The 11,057-nt window shown below is 47.9% G+C and overlaps 1 protein-coding gene across 4 annotated transcripts in view; it reads left to right on the top strand.

The window, feature by feature from the left end:
* The window catches only part of Tm4sf5 (transmembrane 4 L six family member 5), a 17,339-nt gene that overhangs the window by 1,075 nt on the left and 5,207 nt on the right, over positions 1–11,057 (top strand). Inside the window, exon 2 of one of the 4 annotated variants that reach the window (XM_013522220.1) lies at positions 520–774. In XM_013522220.1, coding sequence (XP_013377674.1) covers positions 712–774 — 63 coding nt within the window. In that variant the 5' untranslated portion in view covers positions 520–711. Of the gene's footprint in view, positions 1–259; positions 775–4,889; positions 5,558–9,375; positions 9,920–11,057 lie in introns of those variants that run through there. The other 3 variants (XM_013522218.1, XM_005399598.2, XM_013522217.1) reach the window with 3 other exon arrangements.

The raw sequence follows: 11,057 nt of genomic DNA on the forward strand, positions 1-11,057 counted from the left end.
GTTCTGTTAATGATGTGAGCAAGGATCAGTGGTTACTTCAAGAGAGCCACTTAGAGTCAAAAGCCAGTAATTTCCAGTCTTGTTTCCACTTATTTGTCTGCTTGCTTTACTTGGTATATCAGACTCCACTGCAACGTGCCAATAGCCATCAGTCTGAAGAATTCCTTCCTCAGCTGCCACCTCCCAGTTTATTTCTCTGCTCCATGTATGGGAGGAGCCTGAGCAGGAGAAGTTGGTGACGTCAGGACTATGCAGTCCCCCAGATGCTCCTGCAGGCCTGCTGTGCTTTCGGGAGCCAGACACAGGGATGTCTGTCTGACTGAGACCTGCCAGCAGGCTGGGGCTAAGACTGAATCCAAACCGCTGCGCTGCGTTATGGGGGAAGGGGAGTTTAGAAGGGCACTGACCCTGGAAGCTCTCAGTACTTCTCACTCATCATCAGGAAGCGGGAAGAAGGAATGTTTTCTCTCTGGGTATATTTTTATTTGTTTGTATTTGGGTTTTTTGGCTCCTGCAAAGGATTTGCATTGGCCTCGAAGACGCAAAAGAAGCCATCATCTTTCATCAAATGGTCAGTGCCACACACATCCATTCCAAGGATATTGGACACCCAGATAGCTAGCTGCTTCCTTTGTTCACTCAGTGAGCACATCATCCCCACACGGCCTAGGGAGCAGTTGCTTTGCATTCTCCCATCTGTGCAACTACGTAATGTGGTGCTCCCACACGACACCTATCCCATCCGTGAGACGCCATCACGGCCTTCTGAATCAGGTATGAAGCTTCATGGTGAGTAAGATGCTCACATCAGCCCAATGGTGCTTATATCGTGCCAAGAAAACAGCTGTGCCTCTATGACCCCTTTTACTCTTTTTTTTGTGTTTTTTTGTGTTTTTTTTTTTTCCCTATATCAGGAATCAAACTCATGACCTCGCGCTTGCCAGGCAGGCACTGTGCCACTGAGCTAAATCCCCAGCCTCCCCCACTACTTATACTCTTTACTACCACTGGGAACTCCAGTATTTCTGCTTTATCAGTCATTTCAGCAAAATTTTCATGGCCACCATAAGAGAAAGTGTCTGGCAGAAGAATACCATGACCAGCTAACTCTAGAAATGTCCAGCATTTATTAACACAGTTCAGGATGGCTTCAGGTTGGTTCATCAGTCATCAACCCCAGTCCCAGGTTTCCTAGTTCAGCTGTCAGCACCGCCTCATCCGTCACCACAGCCCTACAGTCCAGTTCCTCCTCAAAACGTTCAGTTTCAAAGCTCCTTAAATGGGCTGAGGATTTAGCTGTGTGACATAAGTACCTGCCTCACAAGCACAAGGTCCTGAGTTTGATTTCTAGTATCAAAAAAAAAAAAAGCTCCTTAGGTCTCTTTTTAGGGATAATCTTCCCTCATGCAAGGTCTGTCAAAACCACAGTTTGGCAGCCACAGAGCTACACAACTTAGGTCTGCTTGTTCTTCTTTTTCTGGATTATTTCCTCTTGAATGTAAACTCTGCCGCTCGCTCCCTTGCACGCCCGACCCAGCTCACACACAGCTGGCAGAACACTGGCCTTCTAGACTTTTTAAACATTAGAATTTGTCAGAAGTAAGAAGGGAAAAACATCCTTCTGCTAAATAAATAAGATGTTTAACTTAAAGATTATAAACTTTTTAACTATGAAGAACTGAAACTGGGTATGGTGACACATGCCTGTAATTCCAGCACGCAGGAGGCAGAGGCAGGAGGATCTCCACAAGTTTGAGGCCAACCTGGGCTACAAAGTGAGTTCAAGGCCAACCCGTACTACATAGCAAGACCCTGTCTCAAAAAATAATTTTTTAAGACACTCTGAAATTTATGCAATTATATTTATTTTCAACAGCTTTACAAGATCCAGAAAAGTCAGATTTTGAGAAATGACATGGAAATAGCTTTATGTTCAGAAAACAGAGCTTATTCCAAGTGATAAAACTCTGAACTCCGCCCCTGTGCTGAAGTCTGCCCAAAAGTCCACTAGTCAGAAAGTTATCGTTCTTAAAGCCCCAGAACCTCAGACATCCAGTAAAGGCCAGGCAGAGAGGTATCATTTGAACAGAGAAAATCAGTAAGATTAGCTTTCTTTTCTTCCTTTTAAAATAACCTTTTAAATTCTGCCTAGATGCAACCTTTGATTAAAATATTTTGTCAGAATAAACCTAAGATCAGTTGACTTTTAACGTATTACTTGTATACAGTTTTAATCTGGGCACATCAGAACTCAGTATACTTCCCTGGTGAGGATGTTGGGGGAGAGTGTTGTTTTGTATTGGTGCCTTTTGTTGTGTTTGGTTTTTGAAATTTTTGCAGTGCAGGGGATCAAAACCAGAGCCTTGCCAGGCGTCGTGGCGCATGCCTGTAATCCCAGCACTCAGGAGGCTGAGGCAGGAGGATCATCGTAAGTTTGAGACCAGCCTGGGCTACAAAGTGAGCTCAAGGCCAGCCTGAACTGCAGAGCAAGACCCTGTCTCAAAAAGACCAGAAAAAAAAAAAAAAAAAAGAGAGAGCCTTGTGCATGCTAAGAAACCACATTACCACTGAGCTACATCCCTGGACACTGGTGGAGATGTTTTTCATTGCACAATCACTTTGAACAGCTGGTTTCCCTAAACTAAATTTCTGTTTTCTCCCAGTATCTGTCATCTTTCTTTCAATTGTTTCCATTGCTGACCCTTTGTTCTAATCTTTTGGTGTTTTTCTTTTTCTTTTTCTGAGATAGGATCTCTCTTCGTAGTTCAGGCTGGCCTTGAACTTACTATGTTGCCCAGGCTGGTCTCGAACTCACAGAGATCCTCCTGCCTCAGCCCCTTGAATGCTGTGATTACAGGCATGCTCCACCATGCCCAGCACTGGTATTTTTCCTTTGAATTAAGAGTTTTCTCTAATTTTTCCTCACTCAATCACACACTTCATTCACTTTTTCCTGGATTCAGTTCTATTTTTTTCTACATTTCCAGTCTTTCTTTTTCATTTTGAGACAGAGTTCCTAAATTGCTCAGGCTGGGCTCACACTTTCCTGCCTCAGCCTCCCACAGTGCTAGGACGACAGGCATGCAGGATTATGTCCAGCTTCTGGTCTATTCTTATTCCTTCTGATGTGGACTTACCTCTCTCTCAAAGTATGTTAAATTTTTATTCAATTCTTCCTTTTTTCTTCCAACTACAAGTCAGTGCCTTTTCATCTTAGCTTTATCTTTCTTACTCTTATTTCCAAAATTCTAGTGATGTTGCCAAAAATCCTTCTGGAAATTTCTTTTCAAGCCTAGAGTAAATATGTCTCTAGACTTCTGTCTCTTTCCTTCAGCCTTTGGGAAGATGTGCCCTTTCCCAGGCCACCGTGTTTTCCCTTGGATGGTGGGCCACCCTCACGTAGTATGATGCACTTCTTTTCCAACTTTTACATGCCCGAAATTCACTCTGCAGAACCTCTTTTCCTACCTTTAATAAATGTAAAAGTTTGCTTTTTAAAAAAGTACCTTTTCCTTTGTTTTAAAGCATTTTTTCAGAATCCTTATGATGTTTTTCTTCTCATTTTATAGTATCAGGGATCAATTATTATGGCTTAATTAACTACATATGGAGTATTCCCTCAAGACTCCTGTGTTGCCAGGCATATAGCTCAGCAGCACAAGTGCCTGCTCTGGCAAGTGCAATGTCTTGAGTTCAATTCCCAGTACAAAAAAAAAAGAGTCCTGTGTTGCGGGCTTGATTCCCAGCACAGTTCAGAGGTCCAGCCTGGCAGGTAATTGGATCCTGAGCGCTCTGACCTGATCAATGGATTCGCCCATTGATGAGTTCATGGGCTGAATGGGTAGGAGGTGGGGCCTACTTGGACAGTAGGTGAGAGGTCATCGGGTTGTGTCCTTGAAGGTCATCTCTTCTAGCATCCTCTTTCCTGTCACTATTTTCTGGTGGCCATGAGGTGAGCAGTTTTTTTCTACCGTGTTTTTCCACTGTTTCCGCCCTGGCGCCAGCCCACCATGGACTGAAACCACTGGAATGCAAGCCTCCTTTATGCTGTGTCTGTGATGAAAAGCTTACTAACACAAGTACTGACCTATACCCCACAGCCCTTTTTATTTTGTTGTGAAGATAGGTCTAAGTTGTCTAAGCTGGCCTCAAACTTTTTCTTTCTTTCTTTCTTGCTTTCACAACCCACAATCAGCTACATCCCCAGCCCTTTTATTTATTTATTTATTTTTATCATTTTGAGGGAGAATCTTATTAAGTTGCCCACACTAAAGTCAAACTTGCAATCCTGCCTCAGCCTCCCAAGTGCTGCGATTACAGGCATGTGCCTCCACGACCAGCTTCAGATTCTGTTGATCAACTTATTGGACAAATGTGTGGCCTTTTTTTAGTCAGTGCTCTGACCCCTGGGCCAAAGCCTGAGTCCCCGTCCCTTCGGGTCTACGGTGAGAGGCCCACTCTTTGGGTCAGGACAGTCACTCTAGTAGCTCAACATCAGTTCTGGCAGCCCAGCAGCTGTGTCACTCATCAGCCTTCCCTCCCCCCTCCCACCCAAACTCTCCATCTGGGCTTCCCAGGCCTGTGCGGCTTCCTCCTGCACTGTTTCCTAACAGCAGCTCTCTCTCTTGCTGCAGCTTCTGCTCGTGTCTTATTTCAGTAGCATTGTGGCTTTTGGTCACTTCCTTCTTCACGTATCTCTCAGCTTTGGACTACCTTATTCTCTAATGGCTCTCTCAAGTTGTCTCACAAACAGATTACCCATGTCCTACTTCCTGCTTCACAAAATACTTGTCATAAACTGGACATAGTGACCCAGGCCTATAATCCCAGCACTCAGGAGGCTGAGACAAGAGGATTGCCATTGTTCGAAGCCAGCCTGGGCTCCATATTGAGTTCAAGGCCATCCTGGACTACATAGTGAGACTCTGTCTCCAAAAAATAAAAGTAAAACAAAAAACTTGTCACTTTGTCCTGCTGAATCCTTACAACCAGCCTATGTGGGATCACACTGCTCTGTACACAGAGGAGGCAGCTGAGACAGAGATGTGAAGGGGCCTGGCTAAGTCTTAAAACAAGTAAGGAAGTCAGGAGGGGCCATGGAGAGGAGTGTGCAGACAAGGAGGAAGAAGACGCTGACCCCAGCCGCCTTCCTTGACGCGATGAGCCCTCCCACGACCTCCATCACCACATCCTCCCCTCCGCCTCCTGACCTGTGGTCCTTCTACCTCCACCTGCTCAGGGCCTCTCTCCCTTATCATTCTGATCCTGCCAGCTTCTGCCACACCTCTTCTCTGACCTTTGCTCTGCTCCAGCCTGTTTTCCTCTGGACCCAGGAACCTCCAGCTCACTTTCACTCACTGCCTGCCTGTGCTGACGTCTTGCCATGTGCACGGGAAAGTGTGCCCGCTGCGTGGGGCTCTCCCTCATCCTTCTCTCCCTGGTCTGCATTGTGGCCAATGCCCTCCTGCTGGTGCCTGACGGGAAGACCACCTGGACCAAAGACCATCTCAGCTTGCAAGCCTGGCTCATGGCTGGCTTCATCGGTGGTGGCCTGATGGTGAGAAAGCTGGAGCATGGGCAAGGGACCCGTGTGCCACTCTGCAGGGTGCAGACCAGGACAGGGAGGGAGAGAGGGAAAGGATCGGGGTCTGGGAGGGGACGGGAAAGGCATGCTGGGATCTAGGAGCCTGCCCCATCTGCTTCTACATGCTAAGCACCCTGCAGACAGTTCTAGGGGACTCGTAGCACCCTGAGCTGAAGGTTTGAGAGGAAGGGGAAGGCAAGGAGCCTCAAGTCTCTAAAGCGCTTCCCTTCTGAGCAGGGGGAGCATGTCCTACCTGCCCCTTTCTGCCCCTTTCCCCTTTCTGAAGCAGATGCTAGGAACACCTCCCTACCAGGGTAGTAGCAGAAGGAGCATCTGGTTATGTAGGAGGTTATGAGATAGGGTAACAATAGGCATGGGGCGCACTGAAAATGCCTGGAGCCGGGGGTGACACCATGGAGCAGCTACTCTACCTATCAGCTCAGTGTTTCCCTTCGCCTCTTCCACGTCCAGTCACCCTCAGCCCGCACTTAGGGATGCCCACTCTGCTGAGTGCTAGGGATAAGAAACCCAGAACCTCCATCAGTTCGGCAGAGAAGGAGCCCACAAGTCTTCCAGCAGGAGAAATAGGGGAAGGGGAATCACACCTCCCAGACTTCCTAAGCGCTATATTCCAACTCCCTCCTCATTTAGAACTTTTGGATGGTCAACCTAAGGCAACATCTCCATGGAAGCCAGGGATATAGCTCAGTGGCACAAGTGCCCGCCTGACAAGCGCAAGGTCCCAAGTTTAATTCCCGGTACCAAAAATCTCCGTGGAGTGGGGATGAAAGATCTAGCTGGGCTAGTGGTTCTCACCTATAATCCAAGCTCTCTGGGAGACTGAGGCAGGAAGATCACAAGTTCCACCTCAGCTTGGGCAACTTTGTGACTTAATGAGGCTGTCTCAGAATTGAAAGAGGAGGATAGAGATGTAGCTCAGTGTGAAGACCATGAGCTCAATTCCCAGTACAAAAAAAAAAAAAAAAAATTACCCAGCACAGTTCCTGAATTCTCAGGACAACTGATTGATTAAATCTTCTGGAAGTTTCACCTTTGTCCCTTTTGCTAGTCACACCTTTATTAGCTAAATGGGGATGTGCTCCTTTAACCAACAATCCCTCCTACCCCTGCAATGTCTCTTCTCCTACCCCCACCTCCTGCACAGATTCATGGCTGTTGAATTCTACTCCATCTCTGACCCTGGCCCCCACTATCTCAGAAACGTCACCCTTCTCCCAGGTACCTACACTCACCCACTGTCACATCGTGCCCCTTCTCCAGCCTAAACTACCCCCCACTGCTCCACCCAATCTGACCAGTCTGCTTCAGGAGAGATCTCCACACCTGTGCATTCAACATCCTCATACACAGCTTCCTCGCCCCCCTCTTTCACCCACCGTCACTCTCAGGAGGTGCCACATTAGACCACAGGGCCACACGGACAAAGTCCCTGTTCCCTGTTCTCCCTGAAGCTATGTTCCCAATGATGAAGCAAAAGGTACTAAAGTAAAAAGACTGGAAGCATAATGACAACAAGGACTGCCTGATATGTAGGCTGCTCTGTGCCTGGTGCCTACGCCAGTTCTGCTACCTGACAGGTACCTGGTTAATAGTCATTGGATGAATTAAGGAGATAAGCAAGACAATTTCAGATTGGAGTAGGTGCCATTATGAAATAAAGAGCTCCTAGAGAAAGCTGGGGGCAGCCTGTGTATGTATGTGTGTGTGTGTGTGTGTGTGTGTGTGTGTGTGTGTGTGTGTGTACTGAGGACTGAACCCAGGACTTGGTACATATTAAGCATGTGTGCCACCGTTGAGCTATACCTCCAACCAGGGCCACATTCATAGCATTTCCAGGCAACGTCTCTATTACGGATGTCTGTGCTCATATACCAAATGATAAAAGAAGGTCGGAAGGTCACAAACAGGCACTCCACAAATCTGAGGATCAGAAAGGCAGCCAGTGTACCTGAGGTCTAATGAGATGAGGTCTGAGGTGGGCAGAAGCCAGACAATGTCTCCCCTGAAAGTCACAATGCGTAATCTGAAGTAGAGAATAACTGAAAAACATTTCCACGTTTTCTGAGATTTTAGAACATTTTTTTAGTATTTCATCTATATTATTATATGTAGCTATAGTTTTAAAAATTTCTTATATATTCCACTGTGAAAATATACCTCAATTTAGCCGGGCATGGTGGTACATACCTATAATCCCAGCACTCAGAAGGCTGAGGCAGGAAAATCGTTGTGAGTTCAAGGCCAGCCTGGGCTAAAAAGTGAGTTCAAGGCCTGTCTGAACTGCATAGTGAGACCCTGTCTCAAAAAGACACACACACACACACACACACACACAAACACCTCAATTTATTCAAACATTCTGAAGTCAATGGACATTTGGATAGTTCCCAGTTTGGGTTTATTATGATTATGAACATTCCTAGGTGTCTTTAGGTGAACATACATGTGCATTTCTCCCTTCTTGTTTTGTTTGGTCGGTTTTTTTTTTTTGGTTTTGTTTTTTGAGACAGGGTCTCACTATGCAGTTCAGGCTGGCCTTGAACTCATGTAGCCCAGGCTGGCCTCGAACTCATGGTGGTCTTCCTGCCTCCTTCCTGCCATTTCTCCCAAGTGCTGGGGTTACAGACATGCGCTGCTATGCCCGGCATAAAATATTTATTATAAATGTATTTTGAGTTTCTGAAGATCAAACCCAAGCCCTTGCACAAGGTAGACAAGCACTCTACTACCGAACTACATCCCCCGCTCAAAAAAAAAAAAAAAAAATTTAAAAAAATTGGAAAACCAGCCAACTACTTGGAAGACTGCAGCAGGAGAAGCCAACGTGGCCAACACAGATTTTGCCTTAAAAGAAAAAAAAAAAATCCGGGTCAATGCAGCTGGGTGCGCGAGCGGCGGGGGCGCGGGGCACAAAGCCGAGGGAAGCCGAGGCGCGGTAGCGGTGGCGACTCGGGCGCGTCAGCCTCCCCAAGCGGGGCCGGGACGCCGCCTCACCCCTCCTTCCCTTCCGCCCGGGGGCGGCAGCACCGCCTCCTTCTGCGCTGCGCCGGTTCCTCCAGACCTTTCGGCGAGGGCAAGCCCTGTCCCCAGAGGCCGCTGCTGCTGACCCTGTAACCTAAAGGAGGAAGTAGCTGCCCGAGCTCCCCCTTCGCACTGGTGGCCACCGTGTCCTTGAAGATCTAGACAAGCAATGTGACCAACAAGAATGATCCAAATCCATCGGTTTTCGAGTCTTCCTTGCAAACCTAGAAATCAGCCATGGAGACCATCTTTTCCAAATGTGGCCTTGTGGCCCTTTGTGCAGTGCACAAAGGTATGTTTTCTTTAATACTCCGAGGGCCGAGCCGCGGTGACAGAGTGCGCGGAGTGCGCGGGCGCTGGCTGCGCAGACCCTGGACATCGACGTCGCTGCAGAGCCCAAGCCCAGCAGACCCAAGGAGCTAAAGAGAGCAGCATCTGCCCTAGATAGGCTCTTCCACTTGTCCCCCATGCCAGTGCCCAGGACAGTTCCAGTAAAACGTCTGTGGGTCACAGTCCCCCTGGTGAGCTCTGTCAAAACTACCATACCTGTCAAGCTGTTTTCCCACTCCACAGCCATGACCACTGGCTCAGCCAGGATAAAGAGCAATGAGCCGCAGAGCATCAAGACAGAACTGACACAGATCAGGGTGTGGTGGCACACACCTGTGATCCCAGCACTCAGAAGGCTGAAGCAGGAGGATCGCCCAGAGTTCAAGGCCAGCCTGAACTATATACCAAGACCCTGTCTCAAAAAAACAAGCAAACGAAAAACAAAAACAGAACTGACACAGATCAAGTCCAGCCTTGATGCTCTGTTGGGTCACTTGGATCAGATTGCTAAGGAGCAAAAGGCCAACCTAGACAGAAGAAGAAAGGTGACAACAGCAGTGCCAGTGGTGGTAGCAGTGGCAGTAGTGCTGGTGGAGGTAGCAGTAGTTCCCCCCCCACCAGGACACACCTTCTGAGGCAGGCACACCCCCCCTAGGACACACCTTCTGAGGCAGGCACACCCCAGAGAGAAGCCCAGACACCGGATGATGATGGTGATGAGGAGGGGCTGCTGATGCGTATGGAGGAAGAGCCAGAGCACAGCCAGGACACAGATGTGGCGGATGGGGCCTTACAATAGGCAGCCTGACAGGAGCAGTGGCCACCAGCAGGAGAAGGACGTCACTGTCCAAGGCCTCAAGCCAGGCACTTATCCCCTGGATGCCGACTTGTAGCGGGTACAGAGGAAAGCTGGCAGCAGGTGCTCCCCCCATGCATCCCTGGCCAGTGCCACATCTTCTGCAGGTGATTATCAGCTACCCCTTCCCCATGCACCCTCCTTGTCTGCACTGTCCAGCCCAGAGGGCAGAGCACAGGTTTCCCCACACTCTGCCTTCGCTCCCCAGGACATGCCTAGGCTTGGGTTTTTCTATAGGTTTAGATAGGTGGTGTGCAGAATGGAGACCTTGAGAATAAAAAGAGTGGATAAAAAAATCCTGGCATGGTGGGGCACTCCTATAATTCTAGTACTTGGGAGGCTGAGGCAGGAAGATCCCCTTGAGTTTGAGGCCAATTTATACTAGTAAGTCCAAGTAAGCCCAAGACCACATGAAATACATAACCAGACTCTGTCTAAAAAAAAATAAAAGAAAGTAAAAGGTAATTTGGGGATCCTGGAGCCTCCCAATGAATGACCTCAGCAGAGAGGCTAAGCAAGGGGTCAGTATTGGCCCTGGATCTTTCATGAGATGAAAGAAGAGCAGGTGTATCCAAGGCAAAGTCAGTTCAACTCAGGGGTGTTTCTCAGAGGTTGCTATGGATGACATAATAGAACTAAAACCCTTAACCTTTTCCCTGGAGAAGAACAAAATGTTGCCTTATATGTTGTAGCAGACTGGGCATGGTAGCACACACCTGTAATCCCAGCTCTCAGGAGGTTAAGGCAGGAGGGACACCCCAAGTTCAAGGCCAGCCTGAACTACATAGTGAGACCCTGTCTAAAAAAAATAAAAGACTGATTTTTGCTTGATCAAGACAGCTGTGGAGTTCCAAGGATGAGAAATGAGAAAAGAATCTGGTTTGATACAAAAAACATAAAGAGGCAGAGTGGATCGTTGAATGCCTTGTTAGGGCTCAATCTGGATGGGCTACTCTATGAAGAGACCTAAAGGACTTGAGCAAAGAAGAGACCAGTCAAAGACTAGGTTTAATATGGCAGTGGTCTCTAGGATGGAGCACGGAACAGCATGGGACCATGAGAACCTGGTATGGAAGCCAAGAACATCTTCCCTCTGGAAGGTGATTAGGGTTTGAATGTGGGGAAGGAGCTGGATGTGGTGGCGCACACCTGTAATCCCCGCACTTGGGAGGCTGAGGCAGCAGGAGTGCCACAAACTTGAGGCCAGCCTGGGCTACATAGTGAGACCCTGTCTAAAAAAAAAAA

The sequence above is a fragment of the Chinchilla lanigera genome, unplaced genomic scaffold (assembly GCF_000276665.1).
Source record: "Chinchilla lanigera isolate Chin_1 unplaced genomic scaffold, ChiLan1.0 scaffold00066, whole genome shotgun sequence".
Lineage (NCBI taxonomy): Eukaryota > Metazoa > Chordata > Mammalia > Rodentia > Chinchillidae > Chinchilla > Chinchilla lanigera.